This window comes from Pseudophryne corroboree, chromosome 5, assembly GCF_028390025.1.
Source record: "Pseudophryne corroboree isolate aPseCor3 chromosome 5, aPseCor3.hap2, whole genome shotgun sequence".
Lineage (NCBI taxonomy): Eukaryota > Metazoa > Chordata > Amphibia > Anura > Myobatrachidae > Pseudophryne > Pseudophryne corroboree.
In genome coordinates, this window is record NC_086448.1 from 201294958 (window position 1) to 201316866 (window position 21909).

General features: G+C 46.3%; 1 protein-coding gene across 1 annotated transcript in view; it reads left to right on the plus strand.

Annotated features, from left to right (window-relative positions):
• RAB18 (RAB18, member RAS oncogene family) overlaps nt 1-21909 on the plus strand; it is a 102940-nt gene that overhangs the window by 38365 nt on the left and 42666 nt on the right. Inside the window, exon 2 of the mRNA XM_063922012.1 lies at nt 18065-18120. Coding sequence (XP_063778082.1) covers nt 18065-18120 — 56 coding nt within the window. The remainder of the gene's footprint in view (nt 1-18064; nt 18121-21909) is intronic.

The window sequence follows — 21909 nt, forward strand, 5'->3', positions numbered from 1 at the left end:
CACACAAGCTTGTTAGATGCTCCTCTGGACTAATGGATGTTATGCACTTTATTTGATTTGCCAATTTACGTGATTAAAACTACATTTTGTTTAGTATACAGTTTAGGGGAAAAGCATAAAAAGACCTGGTATGATGTACCTCTGCTCAGATGTAGAGAAAACTAAGGTGGGTTCACATTATGGTTGACTTACAGAGTAGACTCTGATTAGAATTAAAAATATAGATTGTGGGTGTATCTATTTAGGCTCTAGGCGGTAAGCAAAGCAAATGCATGCTGAAGACTAAGTTTGGCACTCTGTGTGGGGAATTCAATAGGTTTTTCCTTGCGGCCACCACCAGATGTCACACAACAGGGCAATTCAATTGTTGCTCTGGGCACAATTAACTGCGGGGAGACACATTTCTTCTTGCAGGCTCCCATGCTAGCAAAATGTGACCCATTTGGGCGCCATTTTGCACAGCTAAACTCGGCACTTCTGGGCATGAACGGCACCATTAAAAAAGCAATTGAATTGTGCACGGTGATCTCCCATCACCGTAGACTGGAGAATGGGCACTTGTGCGAATAAACGATTGACTTCCCTGCCCCCCCCCCCCCTACCACCACCAGTCATGGATAAATTTAGGTGTTCATAAGTTTTATTGTGGTTCTTAACATAGAAGTGTATTAAATCTTCTAAAGAGTGGAGAAGTTGCCCATAGCAGATCAGATTTTATGTAGCATTTTTCAAATATATTGGGGTCTATTAAATTCAGCGCAGTTAATAGCGGGGGGAAGGAGGTTCTGGAGCGATTCAATTCAGCACAGTAAGTCTGACTACAGGATTTCTTCTCGCACCCCTCCTGAGGTGTAAGCAGAAATCAGACAAAACTAGTGTCGCAATGCTGTATTGTGCCTTAGTGCAGCGCAGACAGCATTGTGGCTGGGCACTTAAGTTGGAGAATTGCCGGTTCTTGCGACTAAACCTCCCGTTCAAGGCGCAAGTACAGGCTGTCTCCGACATAACAGCGTGCAGAATTGAATAGCTCCGGGACCTCCTTCCCGGCGCTATTCACATTGCGTTTCATTGAATCTACCCCATTGTATAGAATGCTAGCTACAACTCTTTGCTAGCATGTGGGGGCTGCACAGCCCAGGGTAAGACCGCCCCAAATGCTGGGTCCTGCCCCCCCCCCCCCCCAGACTAACATACGAGCGCTTCGCTAAACAGCAAAGTGCTGGTATGATAAGGGTAGCCCCCTGCCGATGCAGCAGTTTGGGGCGCCATCTTTCGGGTCGTAGCGGCAGCGTGACTTGTCTGCGTTGTCTGTACCACGCCCCCCAAATAGTGCGTTGACACCCACAGAGGTGTGGTTGATGCCCCGTCACCCCCCCCCAGCATCTCTTAAACTGTGATCGCAGTCTAAGACCTTGTGCATACGCAGAAGTGTGGAAATCGGCAAATAGCTATTTACAAACTTCTGAGGGGCTTACGGAATTGGCCCCATTGTTCTGTATCATTCATCAGATAAATGTCAGGACAATGCTTCAGAACAGCAATAGCCATTTCAGATAAACCCAGTTCTATAAGCTGAAAATGACCCGTAGTGATGAGCACTGATTACCTCAACGAGCGGGCACAGACATTCTGTAACTAGTATCTTCATTTGTTGTTCCCTATAGAGGTCCATTGGAAAATGAGCTAAGTTTGCCCTTCATATTGAGTGCTAATGTGCACAGACTTTGCACCATTGTTTGGCGACAGATCTGAATTGAATTGCCCCCATAAGGGGTTGGGAGCAAAACGAAAAAAAGCAAATAACTTAGCAAGTCCATGTTTCACTGCTTTGTCGATTACATACAAAATTAGTCGGTGTTTACCCAGCATGCAAAAATAATTCCTATTTACACGCCTTACATAGACCAAGGTTTGTTCCAGATGTCAACACTTTTTTTTTTTTGCTTTGCTTCAATCTAGTATCCGTCCCATAATCTTTAGTTAGAGCTGTTATAATATTGATCTAATACACGGTTAAGTCACATTGTTATGACCACCAGCTAATAGCCGAGTAACCACCGTGTGCAGCACAGACAGCAGCTAGACGGGCTAGGAGTGACTTAATAAGGTGCTGGTATGTTGGCACAGGTATCTGGAGCCATGCTGACTGCAGCACTGTAGCGTGTCAGTCGTGTTGGTCACGCACCTTCGTAGCCGATGTACACCTCCCACAGTGGCACATGGTTATTCGCAATGGTGCTGTTTGTCCAGCCACGATACACCTTCACCACAGCAGCACGTGGACAGTTCACAAACTGCGCTGTTTCTGAAATACTGCCACCCTTGGCCCGAAAGCAGATAATCATCCCTTTTTGTAACTCTGATAAATTGCCCCTTTTACCCATGACAGCAACAAGTGATGTGTGTGGACGACCTATCACACACCTTAAATACCCACCAAGCCAGTGCCTGACATGTGACGTACTTCATGGACTACATGCTGCCGAAGGTCAAATGTAGGAGGTGGTCATAATAATGTGACTCGACCGTGTATGTTGGCTGTCTAGTGAGCAAATACTATTAAACTAAAGACATATTACTTTAACTTTAGTGGTCCTTCAATAAATAAAAATAAAGGCAAAGATGCCAACCTCTGTGTTTTTATCCTTTTAATTAACTCTCAGTCCATAACTATGAACAGAGGAGTAGGGGACTGTCAGCCACCGCTCTGTGCACATCAGGAGGCTTTACAGTTCAGGAGAAATTCAGGGGTCGTGTGCAACATTTGCATTTCAGGGGTCGTGTGCAACAATCCATATTATGTTGTGTGTGGTGGCAGGGGTGATTTACGAACTGATGTTGTGAAGTGGATATCTCCTAACCCTACTGTAAATTACATATAGAGATATAGCATGCAATTGTATGGAGTATTTGCCTTCCACCCTTTGCAGTGCAACGTGTAAATCAGCCCCAAGACGATCATGCAGCCATATCTTATTACATGTTTCAGTATAAACAGCAATGGCCTTTCTGGTCACACCAAGGTATTGCTACAGTATATCCAGACTAATTTAAGATGAAAAATGTTTAGTATTTAATAACTTTTGTACTTTTTTTTTTTTTTTTTTTTTTTTTTTTTTTTAACTTGATTGTATTATCAGTGGTGAGGATTCTGAAAGGGGCTGCCTAATAACAAACCACTGTTATACAGTGCTCCCCCTTAATGACTCAGGCTTAAACCACCAGCCCAAACTGGTAATATAATGAGGTTGGTATATAATTAATTCATGTATTTTAATGTACTAATTGCAGTGGATTTAGATGGTTGTCCTTTTGATAATAGTGGCCTGGACAGACTTGTTATATTGTACAGCGATTGGCATGTACTGGTTATGCTGGTTAAAGCTGAAGAGTGGCATTCTACATTGAAAGATTGTTTTAAACAAAAGACAACATATAGGGAGTTGCACATTTTGTTTGTGTTGCCATATATTAAGCACCAATCCCTTCTCATTGGTAGCGTCTAGTTTACCTTCGTGGAGAGGACCTTTCCCATAACCCGCTGGGTCCATGTCACAATCTATTTGGAATAGTAGAGACACAGAACCCGAAGCGTGGCGAGCGTCCAATGCTGCATAGAATTATTTTTTTTACCCCAAACGGAGAATGAAGAAAACATTCAGGTGCTGTAAGGGCGGAAGTTCTCTCCTGCCCTCTCATTTTGTCACTTCCAGGTCCTGAGCACGAAGGTAACATAGACACAACCCTTCTCATTCTCTTCAGCCATTGCTTTATGTCAGGGAGTGGTATGAATAGTGTATGTTAATGATACATGTGTAAAGGGATCTAACTTTGTGATCCTTTCACTGTAGTAATGTGGTGTCACCCCATCTGTGATGCAGTATACATGATTTATATGTATGTAACATACCGGTAATTCTCTTTTCTCTTACGTCCTAGAGGATGCTGGGGTCCACATTAGTACCATGGGATATAGACTGGTCCACTAGGAGCCATTGGCACTTTAAGAGTTAGAGTGTGGGCTGGCTCCTCCCTCTATGCCCCTCCTACCAGACTCGGTTTAGAAAATGTGCCCGGAGGAGCCGGTCACAGCTAGGGGAGCTCTACAGAGTTTCTCTAGTGAAAGTTTTCTTTAGAGTTTATTATTTTACAGGGGGTTGCTGGCAACAGCCTCCCTGCTTCGTGGGACTAAGGGCGGGCGTAATGTCCGCCCTGCGGAGTCTGAGCCACTATCTCCACTGACAGGACACTGAGCTCCTGAGGGGATCGAACGTTCCCCGCCACAGGGGATCGCTCACCCCAGCAGCATGCCGCCACCCCCTTACAGAGCAGGAAGATCAGTGGTGAGTTAGTCACCGGCCCCCCTAGCAAGCGGGGAGCCGGTGTGAAGATGTATGGAGCGCAGTACTGACTGCGCTCTGGGGCTCAGCGGTACATAGTGCGGGTGTGAGGGGAGCCCTGAGCCAGCGCCTACACCCTACACTGACCTCCAAGCCTGTCAGGGTCCCAGGATCGCTGCCAGCACAATTCCTCAGGCCAGTATAATCTTCAGAAGATCGGGAAGACAGCGCTATGTAAGGGGGCGGAGCTTCTCCACAGAGCGGATCCAGCAGCGTTCGGCACCATTTTCCTGCCTGCGGAAGCGCGGTCAGTGAGAGCTGTCCCTCCAAATCAACTCCAGCTATCTGTCACGGTACCAGGGGGTTGTAGAAAGTGGGGGGAGGCTGTGTACAGACTGTGTAACCTATTAAGGTGCACAGTCAGCACTGGTTAGGGGTCTCCCTATCTATTAGCGCTGTGTGTGGGTTGGCTCCAATCTCTGTGTCTCTCGCCATTCTTAGGGGGGAAACTGTCTGCCCTTCCCTGTGTGTGTGTGTGTGTGTGTGTGTGTGTGTGTGTGTGTGTGTGTGTGTGGTCTCCATTAAGCTATGTCCAGGGACTCTGTGTCATATGCTGCAGAGGACATGTCCTCTCAGGATGATCCCATTCCATGTAATCAGGATTGCACTGTGTTAGCGCAGATACCAGCAAGGGAGCCTGAGTGGTTATCCTCTATTAAAACTGATTCCTCAGATTTCTACTAGGGTTGCACAGAATGAATCTGCAACTCGGGTTTTACAGAACTCTATGGCAGTTTGGTCCGGTTCTGTTACCTGTATGTTCCCACAAACGTGCTCTTGCCCAGATTATGCAAGATGACATGTATACCGACTCTGACACGGCAGACGGTGATGGGGATGTGCTGAGGGGGGCGGTATCTCTTGAAAAAGGGGTGCAGTTGATGATAGAGGCCATTAGAAATGTGTTGAATATTGCTGATACAACACCTGAGCAGGTTGAGGAGGCTTACTTCACTGACAGTAAGAAAGCCTTGCTAACCTTCCCTGCGTCTAAAGAATTAAATGCTATATTTGAGAGAGCGTGGGAATATACGGAGAAAAAATTCCAGATCCTAAGAAGAGTTCTGGTTGCTTTCCCCCTTCCCTGAGGAGGATAGGAAAAAATGGGAAAACCCACCCATAGTTGACGCGTCTGTGTCCAGACTCTCAAAAAAGGGGGTTTTAACTGTTCCAGGATCTACCGCATTAAAAGAACCGGCTGATCGCAAAATTGACACTACGCTCACATCCATATACACGGCTTCAGGGGCGATACTGCATCCTTCTATTGCCTGTGCATGGATTTCCAAAGCTTTAGTAAAGTGGTCAGGCACGTTACTTGAGGATTTGGATACAGTGGATAAAAGTGGTGTTGAATTGTGTTTACGTAACATTCAGGATTCTGCAGGATTTATGGTGAAATCCATGAAAGACCTCGGTTCCATGGCTGCAGGGATATCTTCCATGTCTGTCTCAGCTCGCAGGGGACTTTGGCTGCACCAGTGGTCTGCCGACGTGGAATCCAGGAGAGGTATGGAGACACTACCCTGCACAGGCTCTCTTTGGGGAAGCGTTGGATGCGTGGATTTCCACGGCTGCAGCAGGTAAGTCTCCTTTTCTTCACTCAGCTGCACCTGCTACGAGGAAGCCTTTTTCTTCAGCTGCATCACAGTCCTTTCGGGCTGCTAAAACAAGAAAGGCCAAGCCGTCCAACACCTTCTTTAGAGGAGGTCGGCCAAAATCCAAGAAACCTGCTGCTGCGGGTTCCCAGGAGCCTGCTTCAGGTACGCCAAAGTGATGATGGTGGACCGTGCGGCCTGGAGGTGGGACCGGTGGGGGTGAGACTTGGGCATTTCAGTCACGTCTGGGTGTCGTCCAGCCTGGACCCCTGGGTACAGGTTATTGTGTCCCAAAGGTACAGGCTAGAGTTTTAAGATCTCCCTTCTCACTGATTCTTCAAGTCAGGCTTGCCAGCTTTGCCGGATGGTACGGTCAGGCCCATTTTGGACTTAAAATCGCTAAATTCCTTTCTGAGGGAGTTCAAGTTCAAACTGGAGTCTCTGAGGGCGGTGATATCAGGACTGGAAGAGGGGGAATTCCTGGTATCCCTAGATACCAAGGATGCGTACCTCCACATTCCGATTTGGCCGCCGCATCAAGCTTATCTCCGATTCGTACTGTTGGACAGTAATTTTCAGTTCCAGGCCCTGCCATTCGGCCTCTCCACAGCACCGAGGGTATTCACCAAGGTGATGGCGGAAATGATGGTTCTCCACCGCAGACGGGGGTGAACATAATTCCATATCTGGACGATCTGCTGTGATAAAGGCATCGTCCAAGGAGGAAGCTGTTACAGTCCATTGTTTTCACGACTCATCTACTTAGAGAGCACGGTTGGATCCTGAATCTTCCAAAATCACATTTGGAGCTGACCAGGAGGTTGTCTTTTCTGGGGATGATCCTCGACACAGAAGTGCAGAGGGTGTTTCTTCCGTAGGAGAAAGCGTTGGTGATACAAGCAATGGTCCGGGATGTCCTGAAGCCAGCCCGGGTTTTGGTTCATCAGTGCATTCGCCTTCTGGGGAAGATGGTGGCCTCTTACGAGGCTCTGCAGTACAGGAGGTTTCATGCTCGGCCCTTCCAACTGGATCTCCTAGACAAGTGGTCGGGATCTCATCTACACATGCACCAGGGAATACGTCTGTCGCAAAAGGCCAGGATTTCACTCCTCTGGTGGCTACAATTACCTCACCTTCTGGAGGGCCTCAGGTTTGCGATTCAGGACTGGATCCTTCTAACCACGGATGCAAGTCTCCGAGGCTGGGGCGCAGTCACTCATGGGGAAACCTTCCAAGGAAGGTGGTCAAGTCTGGAAGCCGGCCTACCAATAAACATTCTGCAACTAAGCGCAGTCTACAATGGTCTTCTACAAGCAGCCCCTCTTCTGCGAGATCAAGCCGTTCAAGTGCAGTCGGACAATGTAACGACGGTGGCTTACATAAACCGACAGGGCGGGACGAAGAGTAGAGCTGCAATGTCAGAGGTAACGAGAATCATCCTCTAGGCAGAAAAACACGCGTTGGCGCTGTCAGCAATCTTCATTCCGGGAGTAGACAACTGGGAAGCGGACTTCCTCAGCAGACACTATCTCCATCCAGGAGAGTGGGGACTCCATCCGGAGGTGTTCAGGGAGGTAACAGATCTTTGGGGTGTACCTCAAATAGACATGATGGCCTCTCATCTCAACAAGAAGCTTTGGCGGTATTGTTCAAGGTCGTGGGACCCGCAAGCCGTGGCGGTGGACGCCCTTGTGACTCCAGTCGGTGTACGTGTTTCCTCCACTTCCACTCATTCCATGAGTTTTAAAACTCATAAGGAGAACAAGAGTTAAGGCAATCCTCATTGCTCCGGACTGGCCAAGAAGGGCTTGGTACCCGGATCTACTACTAGAAGAGCCGAGGCCTCTTCCTCTTCGGGAGGACCTGCTGCAGCAGGGGCCGTTCGCCTATCAAGACTTACCGCGGCTACGTTTGACGGCATGGAGGTTGAACGCCAGATATTGGCTTGGAAGGGCATTCCGAAGAAGGTTATTCCTACCCTGATACAGGCTAGGAAAGGAGTAACGTCTAAACATTACCATCGTATTTGGAAAAATATGTATCTTGATGTGAGTTTAAGAGGTTCCCTACAGTGGAGTTTCAACTGGGACGGTATCTCCTTTTCCTGCAAGCAGGTGTGGATATGGGCCTGGGGTTGGGGTCCGTAAAGGTCCAGATTTTGGCCCTATCCATTTTCTTCCAGGAACAGTTGGCTTCTCTTCCTGAGGTTCAGACTTTTCTGAAAGGGGTTCTGCACATCCAGCCTCCCTTTGTGCCGCCTATGGCACCCTGGGATCATAACGTGGTGTTGCAGTTTCTCCAGTCGGATTGGTTTGAGCCTCTGCCGGAGGTTGAGGTCAAGTTTCTCACGTGGAATGCTGTCACTTTGTTGGCCTTAGCTTCTGCTAGACGTGTGTCAGAGTTGGGGGCTTTGTCCTGTAAGAGCCCCTACTAGATCTTCCATGAAGATAGAGCTGAACTCCGGACACGTCAGCAGTTTCTTCCAAAGGTTGTGACTGCATTTCATATCAACCAACCTATTGTGGTGCCAGTGGCTACTGACGCCTCAATTTCCTCAAAGTCCTTGGATGTTGTAAGGGCTCTGAAGATCTATGTGAAGAGGACTGCTCGTCACAGGAAATCGGACACTGTTCGTCCTGTATGATCCCAAGAAACTTGGGTGTCCTGCTTCCAAGCAGACTATCTCTCGCTGGATCAGGTTCACTATCCAGCATGCATTCTACGGCAGGATTGCCGTGTCCTACGTCTGTTAAGGCCCACTCTACTCGTAAGGTGGGGTCTTCCTGGGCGGCTGCCCGGGGTGTCTCTGCTTTACAGCTTTGCTGAGCAGCTACTTGGTCTGGGTTGAACACGTTCGCAAAGTTCTATACTTTGGCCTCTGAGGACCTACAGTTTGGTCGGTCAGTTCTGCAGGAGCCTCTGCACTCTCCCTCCCGTTCTGCGAGCGTTGGTACATCCCCATGGTACTAATGTGGACCCCAGCATCCTCTAGGACGTAAGAGAAAATAGGATTTTAATTACCTACCGGTAAATCCTTTTCTCGTAGTCCGTAGAGGATGCTGGGCACCTGCCCAGTGCTTCGTTTTCCTGCAGTGGTTTTCTGGTTCAGTGCAACTTTGTTTTTAGGTAAGTACTGCATTGTTACTTGGTAAGTAATGTTTCAGCGGTTGCTGAGTTTGTGAGCTGGTGTGAACCTTGCCACTATCTGTGTTAAATCCTGCTCTAAGATGTCCGTCTCCTCGGGCACAGTTTCTAGACTGAGTCTGGTATGAGGGGCATAGAGGGAGGAGCCAGCCCACACTCTGAAACTCTTAAAGTGCCAATGGCTCCTAGTGGACCTGTCTATACACCATGGTACTAATGTGGACCCCAGCATCCTCTACGGACTACAAGAAAAGGATTTATTGGTAGGTAATTAAAATCCTATTAGGAGTGTCCCCTCTTCTAATTGATAAAAAGGATATTGGAAGTCACTCTGTGCTTGAAAAGTTACACAGTTTCAGCACTCCTCTTGTACTATCCTTATACCTTACAGCAGTGGTTTATTGTTCCATACGTAATATAGCATGTGCTTTTTTTTTTTTTTAGGAGTCTGCAGTACTGGGCAAATAGGGGGAAATTGAATTGTTCTGTGGGCATCCAAATGTAATTGACGCCCATCGGAGCAATTCAGTTGAGGGGGGTATCGCTGACTCTAGGTTGCCCTAGGTGAACGCGTGTAACCCCCCCCCCCCTGACCCCCTACCTCGCTCAGCACACATCGTGCTGAGTGGGGGGAGAGATGTGTGCTGAGCGTTCTGTGCTATATCGCTCAACATACGTCGGTACGTGTGTACCCCCCATTAGAGAGCACGTGCTCACCAAGAAGTAACTGGTTTAGTTAGTTTGCATGCATGACACACATAAAGTACTGCATTGAGCGCCCAGAGTGATGACCTATCGCACTTTTCTGCACGTCTACTCGGGAGGCAACAAGCAGATATGTGTGCTCCTGCAGATATTTGCACCAGAAAAGAGCATGAATTGCTCCATCATGCGCCCAATAGAAATAGATGTGGGTGACCCAAAAGAATCTGAGGGTTAAAGGAGAGGACGATATGTTCTTCAAAGGACATCACCTTGTCTTTCTTAGAAATAAGAGCAAGACATTTTGCAAGACAAAAAATAAGGAAGACTTACACATTTCTTAAGAGGTATTGTAGTACATGTCTCTTTTTTTTTTTAAAAGACCAGCAAATGATTGCAGGAAATGATATACAGCAAAATGAAAGAAAAGAAACCCCCCCTCCCCCCTTACCTGGGTTACCTAAACATAACCCCTCTCCCCACAGCTTAACCCTAACCCGGCCCCAACAGCCTAAACCTAACACCACCACACCCCGCAGCTTACCTCTCCGATAGCCCAGCAATCAGCCATTCCGGATCCTGGCAGTCTGGATGCTGGCGCCACCATTGCGAGCAGTGTCGGGATTCCAGGGATGGTATTTCGACTGCTGGGATCCTGTACTACATATTGTACCACTTATTACCCAGTCTGGGCCTATCATGTACACCATCCACTGAATATATCTCTGTGCCTTTCCCCCTGTCAATAGCACAGGTCAAATTGCTTACAAGTTATAGCATTCTTTGTGTAGTTTTCTAGAAGTGTGCCCAGAGTCTCTGTGCCAGTGTTGTTTTGAGCTCTGTGTGGAATTGGGCGGCACTGCAGGAATAGCATTTAGTAGTAATGAATGCCATTGCTGTTTCTGGAAGGACTAATTGCTGGGAACCAATCCTAATCATTCCTGGCAGGTGCACTGGTGATTGGGCTGTCACCCAATGTCACTCCTTAATAAAATGCCTTGTTTAATAGAGCTCTCTAAGAAAGTGTATTTTAGTCAGGAAAGTGAGAAAATAAATGTTTTACCCTCCATTATAAGCACTGTAGCATCAAATATACAGTTACTGATCTACTATAGCGCACAGAGGGGCAGATGTATAAACCTGGAGAAGGCATGTGGAGGTGACAAACCAGTGATAAGTGCAAGGTGATAAATGCACCAGCCAATCAGCTCCAATATGTAAATTAACAGGAGCTGATTGGCTGGTGCATTTATCACTGGTTTATTACAGGTTGAGTATCCCTTATCCAAAATGCTTGGGACCAGAGGTATTTTGGATATGGGATTTTTCCGTATTTTGGAATAATTGCATACCATAATGAGATATCATGGTGATGGGACCTAAATCTAAGCACAGAATGCATTTATGTTTCATATACACCTTAAACACACAGCCTGAAGGTCATTTTGGCCAATATTTTTTATAACTGTGCATTAAACAAAGTGTGTGTACATTCACACAATTCATTTATGTTTCATATACACCTTATACACACAGCCTGAAGGTCATTTAATACAATATTTTTAATAACTTTGTGTATTAAACAAAGTTTGTGTACATTGAGCCATCAAAAAACAAAGGTTTCACTATCATTCTCACTCAAAAAAGTCCGTATTTCGGAATATTCCGTATTTCCGAATACAGGTTGAGTATCCCTTATCCAAAATGCTTGGGACCAGAGGTATTTTGGATATCTGATTTTTCCGTATTTTGGAATAATTGCATACCATAATGAGATATCATGGTGATGGGACCTAAGTCTAAGCACAGAATGCATTTGTGTTTCATATACACCTTATAAACACAGCCTGAAGTCAATTTTAGCCAATATTTTTTTATAACTTTGTGCATTAAACAAAGTGTGTGTACATTCACACAATTTATTTGTTTCATATACACCTTATACACACAGCCTGAAGGTCATTTAATACAATATTTTTAATAACTTTGTGTATTAAACAAAGTTTGTGTACATTGAGCCATCAAAAAACAAAGGTTTCACTATTTCACTCTCACTCAAAAAAGTCCGTATTTCGGAATATTCCGTATTTCGGAATATTTGGATATGGGATACTCAACCTGTATTTGGATATGGGATACTCAACCTGTACTTCCTTATGCCTTCTTCAGGTTGATACATCTGCCCCAGAGTACCATTACCTTTACTGTAGTGAGTATTCACCCTTAGGTTTCTCCTGAAATGTACTGTTTATTTCCCAGTTAGGACATAAATGACATACTATAGATATATTAAATGGAACTATATTTCTCTGACGTCCTAGTGGATGCTGGGAACTCCGTAAGGACCATGGGGAATAGCGGCTCCGCAGGAGACTGGGCACAACTAAAGAAAGCTTTAGGTCACCTGGTGTGCACTGGCTCCTCCCACTATGACCCTCCTCCAAGCCTCAGTTAGATTTTGTGCCCGGCCGAGGTTGGATGCACACTAGGGGCTCTCCTGAGCTTCTAGAAGGAAAGTATAGAATTAGGTTTTTTATTTTCAGTGAGACCTGCTGGCAACAGGCTCACTGCAGCGAGGGACTAAGGGGAGAAGAAGCGAACCTGCCTGCTTGCAGCCAGCTTGGGCTTCTTAGGCTACTGGACACCATTAGCTCCAGAGGGATCGACCGCAGGCCCAGCCTTGGTGTTCGGTCCCGGAGCCGCGCCGCCGTCCCCCTTACAGAGCCAGAAGCAAGAAGAGGTCCGGAAAATCGGCGGCAGAAGACATCAGTCTTCACCAAGGTAGCGCACAGCACTGCAGCTGTGCGCCATTGTTCCTCATACACACTTCACACTCCGGTCACTGAGGGTGCAGGGCGCTTGGGGGGGGCGCCCTGAGCAGCAATAAAAACACCTTGGCTGGCAAAAATACCACAATATATAGCCCCAGAGGCTATATATGTGGTAAATACCCCTGCCAGAATCCAGAAAAAAGCGGGAGAAAAGGCCGCGAAAAAGGGGCGGAGCTATCTCCCTCAGACACACTGGCGCCATTTTCTCTTCACAGTTCAGCTGGAAGAAAGCTCCCCAGGCTCTCCCCTGTAGTTTTCAGGCTCAAATGGTTAAAAAGAGAGGGGGGGCACTAAATTTAGGCGCAATATTATATATACAAGCAGCTATTGGGGAAATTTCACTCAGTTATAGTGTTAATCCCCACATTATATAGCGCTCTGGTGTGTGCTGGCATACTCTCTGTCTCCCCAAAGGGCTTTGTGGGGTCCTGTCCTCAGTCAGAGCATTCCCTGTGTGTATGCGGTGTGTCGGTACGGCTGTGTCGACATGTTTAATGAGGAGGCTTATATGGTGACGGAGCAGATGCCGATAAATGTGATGTCGCCCCCTGTTGGGCCGACACCAGAGTGGATGGTTAGGTGAAAGGTATTAACCGACAGTGTCAACTCCTTACATAAAAGGGTGGATGACGTAACAGCTGTGGGACAGCCGGCTTCTCAGTCCGCGCCTGCCCAGGCGTCTCAAAGGCCATCAGGGGCTCAAAAACGCCCGCTCACTCAGATGGCAGACACAGATGTCGACACGGAGTCTGACTCCAGTGTCGACAAGGTTGAGACATATACACAATCCACTAGGAACATCTGTGACTTGATCCCGGCAATAAAAAATGTGTTACACATTTCTGACATTAACCCAAGTACCACTAAAAAAGGGTTTTATGTTTGGGGAGAAAAAGCAGGCAGTGTTTTGTTCCCCCATCAGATGAATGAATGAAGTGTGTGAAAAGCGTGGGTTCCCCCCGATAAGAAACTGGTAATTTCTAAAAAGTTACTGATGGCGTACCCTTTCCCGCCAGAGGATAAGTTACGCTGGGAGATATCCCCTAGGGTGGATAAGGCGCTCACACGGTTGTCAAAAAAGGTGGCACTGCCGTTCTAGGAACGGCCACCTTGAAGGTACCTGTTGATAAAAAGCAGGAGGCTATCCTGAAGTCTATTTACACACTCAGGTACTAGACTGAAACCTGCAGATAGTGCTGCGGCAGCGTGGTCGGTGACCCTGTCAAACATGAGAACATATTAAAGACGTCGTCTTATATATGAGGGATGCACAGAGGGATATTTTGCCGGCTGGCATCCAAAATGAATGTAATGTCCATTCTGTCAGGAGGGTATTAGAGACCTGTCACTGGACAGGTGATGCTGACTTTAAAAGGCGCATAGAGATTCTGCCTTATAAGGGTGAGGAATTATTTGGGGATGGTCTCTGGGATCTCGTATCCATTACCTCAGGTTTCCTCACAGACTAAGAAAGCACTGTATTATCAGGTACAGTCCTTTCGGCTTCAGAAAAGCAAGCGGGTCAAAGGCGCTTCCTTTCTGTACAGAGACATGGGAAGAGGGAAAAAGCTGCACCAGTCAGCCTGTTCCCAGAATCAAAATTCTTCTCTCGCTTCCTCTGAGTCCACAGCATGACGCGGGGGCTCCACAGGTGTAGCCAGGTACGGTGGGGGGCCGTCTCAAAAATTTCAGCGATCAGTGGGCTCGCTCACAGGTGGATCCCTGTTTCATTCAAGTAGTATTTCAGGGGTACAAGCTGGAATTCGAGATGTCTCCCCCCCGCCGTTTCCTCAAATATGCCTTGCCGACAACTCCCTCAGGCAGGGAGGCTGCGCTAGAGGCAATTAATAAGCTGTATTCCCAGCAGGTAATACTCAAGGTGCCCCTAATTCAACAAGGACTGGGTTACTATTCCACACTGTTTGGGGTACCGAAACCGCATGGTTCGGTGTGACCCATTTTATATTTAAAATCCTTGAACACATACATAAAAAAATTCAAGTTCAAGATGGAATCGCTCAGGGCGGTTATTGCAAGCCTGGATGAGGGGGATTACATGGGATCCCGGGACATCAAGGATGCTTACCTGCATGTCCCCATTTACCATCCTCGCCAGGAGTACCTCAGATTTGTGGTACAGGATTACCATTACCAAGTCCAGACACTGCCGTTTGGACTGTACATGGCACAGAGGGTGTTTACCAAGGTAATGGCCGAAATGATGATACTCCTTCGAAAAAAGGGAGTTTTAGTTATCCCGTACTTGGACAATCTCCTTATAAGGGCAAGGTCCAAGGAGCAGTTGCTAGTCGGGGTAGCACTATTTTGGAAAGTGCTACAACAGCACGGTTGGATTCTAAACAGTCCAAAGTCACAGCTGGTTCCTACGACACGTCTACTGTTCCTGGGGATGGTTCTAGATAATGGAACAGAAAGAAGTGTTTCTCCCGGAGGAGAAAGCCAAGGAGCTGTCATCTCTAGTCAGAGACCTCCTGAAGCCAAAACAGGTATCGGTGCATCATTGCACGCGAGTCCTGGGGAAAAATGGTAGTTTCCTACGAAGCAATCCCATTCGGCAGGTTCCATGCAAGAACTTCTCAGTGGGACCTGTTGGACAAGTGGTCCGGATCACAGCTTCAGATGCATCGGCTGATAACCCTGTCTTCAAGGACCAGGGTATCTCTACTGTGGTGGCTGCAGAGTGCCCATCTTCAAGAGGGCCGCAGGTTCGGCATACAGGACTAGGTCCTAGTGACCATGGATGCCAGCCTTTGAGGCTGGGGGGCAGTCACACAGGGAAGAAACTTCCAGGGACTTTGGTCAAGTCAGGTGACTTCCCTACACATAAATATTCTGGAACTGAGGGCCATTTACAATGCCCTGAGTCAGGCAAGGCCTCTGCTTCAAAACCAGCCGGTACTGATCCAATCAGACAACATCACGGCAGTCGCCCATGTAAACCAACGGGGCGGCACAAGAAGCAGGATGGCAATGGCAGAAGCCACAAGGATTCTCCGATGGGCGGAAAATCAGGTGTTAACACTGTCAGCAGTGTTCATTCCCGGAGTGGACGACTGGGAAGCAGATCTTCTCAGCAGACACGACCTCCACCCGGGAGAGTGGGGATTTCATCCAGAAGTCTTCCAAAGGATTGTACACCATTGGGAAAGGCCACAGGTGGACATGATGGCGTCCCGCCTCAACAAAAAGCTATAAAAGATATTGCGCCAGGTCAAAGGACCCTCAGGCGATAGCTGTGGACGCTCTGGTAACACCGTGGGTGTACCAGTCGGTTTATGTGTTCCCCCCTCTGCCTCTCATACAAAAGGTACTGAGAATAATAGGAAGGCGAGGAGTAAGAACGATACTCGTGGTTCCGGATTGGCCAAGAAGAGCTTGGTACCCAGAACTTCAAGAAATTTATATCAGAGGACCCATGGCCTCTGCCGCTCAGACAGGACCTGCGGCAGCAGGGGCCCTGTCTGTTCTAAGACTTACCGCGGCTACGTTTTGACGGCATGGCGGTTGAACGCCGGATCCTAAAGGAAAAGGGCATTCCGGAGGAAGTCATTCCTACGCTGATTCAAGCCAGGAAAGATGTAACTGCAATACATTATCGCCACATATGGCGAAAATATGTTGCTTGGTGTGAGGCCAAAAAAGGCCCCAACAGAGGAATTTCAACTAGGTCGATTTCTGCATTTCCTGCAAGCAGGAGTGAATATGGGCCTAAAACTAGGCTCCATTAAAGTACAGATCTCAACTCTGTCGATTTTCTTTCAAAAAGAACTAGCTTCAGTACCTGAAGTTCAGACATTTGTGAAAGGAGTGCTGCATATTCAGCCCCCGTTTGTGCCTCCTGTGGCACCTTGGGATCTCAACGTGGTGTTGAGTTTCTTAAAATCACATTGGTTTAAGCCACTAAAAACCGTGGATCTAAAATATCTCACGTGGAAAGTGGTCATGTTATTGGCCTTGGCTTCAGCCAGGCGAGTGTCAGAATTGGCGGCTTTATCATGTAAAAGCCCTTATCTGATTTTCCATATGGATAGGGCAGAATTGAGGACTCGTCCCCAGTTTCTCCCTAAGGTGGTGTCAGCGTTTCACCTGAACCAGCCTATTGTGGTGCCTGCGGCTACTAGGGATTTGGAGGACTCCAAGTTGCTAGACGTTGTCAGGGCCCTGAAAATATGTTTCCAGGACAGCTGGAGTCAGAAAATCTGACTCGCTGTTTATCCTGTATGCACCCAACAAGCTGGGTGCTCCTGCTTCTAAGCAGACTATTGCTCGCTGGATTTGTAGTACAATTCAGCTTGCACATTCTGTGGCTGGCCTGCCACAGCCAAAATCTGTAAATGCCCATTCCACAAGGAAGGTGGGCTCATCTTGGGCGGCTGCCCGAGGGGTCTCGGCTTTACAACTTTGCCGAGCAGCTACTTGGTCAGGGGCAAACACGTTTGCAAAATTCTACAAATTTGATACCCTGGCTGAGGAGGACCTGGAGTTCTCTCATTCGGTGCTGCAGAGTCATCCGCACTCTCCCGCCCGTTTGGGAGCTTTGGTATAATCCCCATGGTCCTTACGGAGTTCCCAGCATCCACTAGGACGTCAGAGAAAATAAGAATTTACTCACCGGTAATTCTATTTCTCGTAGTCCGTAGTGGATGCTGGGCGCCCATCCCAAGTGCGGATTGTCTGCAATACTTGTAAATAGTTATTGCTAACAAAAGGGTTATTGTTGAGCCATCTGTTGAGAGGCTCAGTTGTTTTCATACTGTCAAACTGGATATAGTATCACGAGTTGTACGGTGTGATTGGTGTGGCTGGTATGAGTCTTACCCGGGATTCAAAATCCTTCCTTATTATGTCAGCTCGTCCGGGCACAGTGTCCTAACTGAGGCTTGGAGGAGGGTCATAGTGGGAGGAGCCAGTGCACACCAGGTGACCTAAAGCTTTCTTTAGTTGTGCCCAGTCTCCTGCGGAGCCGCTATTCCCCATGGTCCTTACGGAGTTCCCAGCATCCACTACGGACTGCGAGAAATAGAATTACCGGTGAGTAAATTCTTATTTTCACACCATACTTTTAATATTTTATAAATGCTGGATGTAAATTAGCTTGTGTCCAGCAGTGGTCTCTTATTTGATTGTCTGTGATAGGTTTGGTGCAACTTTATTTTATTCATTAAGTTAATTGATTATGACCCATTGAATTTCGATCAGTCCGTTTCAGGTTCTAAGTACCTCTGTTGCTGTGTTTAATATAGAAAGTCAGCAATAATTTAGTTACTGGAGATTTAACTCTATTGTTGGTCAACTCACACTGATGTATTACTTCAGGGAGTTGTTCAGGATGTGTATTATAACATACTGTATTCATTTTGTTTTCCAGCCTTCTGCTAAGGTTTACAGATGACACATTTGATCCAGAACTTGCGGCTACTATTGGTAAGTGATTAGTGTGCTTTAGTTGATCTGTTCGAAGACTAATTATTGTGTAAATACTATTGATCAGTAAAGGCAGTACATTAATTGCAGCAGTGCCGTAACTAGACATTTCAGCGCTGTGTGCAAGAAACCGCATCGGCTGTCCCCTCCTCTTATTTAAAATAGGGCCACTGGGCATATAGGCGTGCCCCAAAAATATGGGGCGTGGCTTCATAGGGGAGGGTCGTGGCCACAAAACAATACCAATTCATATTACGCTGCACAGTAATCTCCATTATTCAAATTATGCCGCACAGTAGCACCACTACACCAGGTAGAGCCCTTTTTACACATTACACCAGGTGGAATTCCCTTTTTACACATTACGGCAGACACATTTTACACATTACGGCAGCCAGGTAGAGCTCCTTACATCACCCTCCCTACTCTTATGTTGTAGTGTAGTGTGTAGGCACGTTCTGCCTTCCGTCCAGGTGATTCCTGAAAAGGAGATGTGGTGCCCAGGTGTTATAATTACCCCCTAACAGCCCCATTTACCCTAATCCAGGAGAGGAGGGGGCTAAATAGGAATAGACATTCATTTCATGTGTATAATATGCAGCTTCTACAGCTGCCCTAGGCTCTGAGACATTGGTGGCAGTGTGAGCGAAGCCAGCGCTGCCGCTGAGGGGATCTGTTGAAAAAGAATGAGGCGCGTTGCGAGTTACTGCAGCGCTGACAGGCTCCAGCTACTCGTGTCTCCCCAGTGTTTACCTCCTGCTCCTGACTGAGGTGGATCCAGCGGGGAAGCGGCAGCCGCGGTGGAGAACGCCGGAGGTCAGGGATGAGAGGCGCAGCCCATGCTTAGAGGCAGTCCCAGGTTGTACTTAGAGTGCAGTGACTGACCTCCCCCTGTGCCTGTCCGGAGAAGAGGTGGAGACAAGGAGCTTGGGGCTGCGTGCGCCCGGCAAGTAGCTGCAGGAGCGGGAGGAGCATACGTCAGTGGGGGGAATGTACGGCCACTCGGGGTGTATGTAGAAGGTGCGCCCACAGGGCAAATGCGCTGTGGGCAATGCACCTTCTGCGCCCACCTAGTTACGGCTCTGGGTTACAGGGATTGAGTATCAATCTGGCTCTGAAAAACATTGTTTTTAGTATTCCCTTCCCTTTTCATTTGTATTGTGTTGTTACTTTTCCTGAAATGGTGCATGTTCTAGTTTTGAGAAGTCTAGTTTTTTGTGTTTAACGCAAGTAAATTAATTGGTAGTGCCTACTCTAGTAAAATTACTTCTTCTAGTGCTGGTGGTAACTTGGATTTAAGGTAGTGAAAAGTCCACATTAACAGCAAAAGAAAAAAAGTGGCCATACAATGAAAATTTGTAATAATGTCCAATATGTGACGCTGTGAAAAAAAAATCTGTCTCTGTGCATCTATTGAGCTTTCGACGTAGGTTCACAAGTTAGCTCTTTTTCATAGATTTCTAAAATGGTAACACATGCTCATAATACAAAGAGATGAGCTGAATTATCAAGTAGATTTCCTTTACAAAACATTGTATGTGGCTTGTCCCGTACATGAGAACTACATTTTGTGATATTGTGTTGGGTATAACTGAAATGTTTTTTGTTTTTTTTTACCTAAAAAATAAGCCTAGTTAGGCACTTTTATATTACAAGTAAATGGAAAAAATGTGTAAATAGACTGGGATCGTGGTCACTGGTGTTTTAATTGAATTTAATAATAAATACTTCTAGCTGCAAAATGAACACCGTTTGCTAAGCTGTATAGGAACGATAGATATATAGGAAAAAAAATCCCTGCGATCAGAGAAGGGCAATTAAAAAAAAAAAAAACATAAATATCAAATTGTGTTGTCTCCCATGAATGAAATAGACTTGATGTATAACAATGAGTTTATATATGATTAGGTAGATTAACAAACAACAATATCACACATATAAAATAGTAAACAAGCTTTAAGTTTGCAAACTTTACGTACATTAGTATCTCATATAGGCAACTGCTATTGGGTATAGTGCTGCAGTACATGTGTTATCCAGTGCTTATTAGTATAAATTGGTAAACATTAAAATAACAGTCTCTCCCAAGACAATTGATTACTCTCTCACTGCCGTCAGTGAGGTTAGTACAATAAACTCAGCTATTTGTTAAGCTCTTGTTGAGAGCAGAGATCAGCGAATCTGACAGCAGGAGAAGCAGACAAAAGGAGTAAGTGTCAACCGGTTTCGTCTGCCAGCAACCTTTAAACTTTCTCAAGACAAGATGTCTTGAGAGATTCTCCAGGTTGCTGGGAGACGAAACTGGTTGCCGCTTACTCATTTTGTCCGCTTCTCCTGCTGTCAGATTCGCCGCTCTCTGCTCTCCAGCTATATCAATGCCGCATACATGTGGACTTCCCCTGACTGATCTCCTGCCTCTCAGTGTGGAGCAGCGTCCACTGGCTATACGGCGGTGAACGGCGTTACCTGTTATATCCAGCTCTGCACTCTACCTGGATAAATCACGGAAAGTGCAAACACAGAGAGCGCAGCCAGCATTCAGCCTTTAAAAACGGCACAGCATACCCTTTTCCAATAGGATATCACCACAAGTGCATTTTGCAAAGGACCCTGGATTGCTACAACACAGGAACCGGCACAGTGGTAAATATCTATGCATTTCTATGACTGCGAGCTGCTTTTAACCCACTAACCACCAAATGCATGTACTTTTGAGAGCTTAACAAATAGCGGAGTTTATTGTACTAACCTCACTGGGACGCCAGTGAGAGAGTAATCAATTGTCTTCGGAGAGACAATTTTAATGTTTACCAATTTATACTAATAAGCACTGGGTAACACGGGTGTGGTATGGTATGCCGGTTCCCGGTGACCAGCATACCGGCGCCGGAAGCCCGACCGCCGGCATACCAACAGCGTGGGGAGCGCAAATGAGCCCCTTGCGGGCATGGTGGCACGCTACGAGCGCCACGCTATTTATTCTCCCTCCAGGGGGGTCGTGGACTCCCACGAGAGAGAAAAACTGTCAGTATGCCGGCTGTCAGGATTCTGGCGCCGGTATACTGTACGCCGGGATCCCGACAGTCTGCAACCTGAAGAACACCCGGATAACACATGCTGCAGCACTATACCCAATAGCAGTTGCCTATATGAGATACTAATGTACTTAGTTTGCAAACTTAAAGCTTGTTTACTATTTTATGTGTGTGATATTGTTTGTGAATCTATCTATTCATATATAAACTCATTTTATACTATTGAGCTTCATCGAGTCTATTTCATTCATGGAAGATAACACAATTTGATATTTATATTTTTTTAACTGCCCTTCTCTGAGCGCAGTGATATTATTATTATTATTTTTTTTTTTGCTATATAATTTGATATTACATCCATATTTTTTAAAAGAAAAAAAAAATAACTTGTTACGTTTTAGCAAATAATTATTTGTTAAAACTTGTACAAATGTCCCAAACATGACCGTGGAATGGCCCTGATGTTTAATCGGTCTGGTAGTTTAAAACATTTGATGCAGTTTTATGAGCTTGGTGGTTTTTCTTGAGTGTGATCTTAAAATCATCAACTCATTTTGTGAATGAAGTTTATTTTATTGTGAATACATATTACATCTGTGTACGTACATGTGATACTACACAAAGGGGTGATACTCCTCATGAGTCCTTTAAGATGCCAAATAACACACTATAGTCTTTTACGCAAGATAAAGGGGTTGCATAACTTAAAACTCCCAACAAACAATGTATTATCTCTTAACCTTACCTCTGTTTC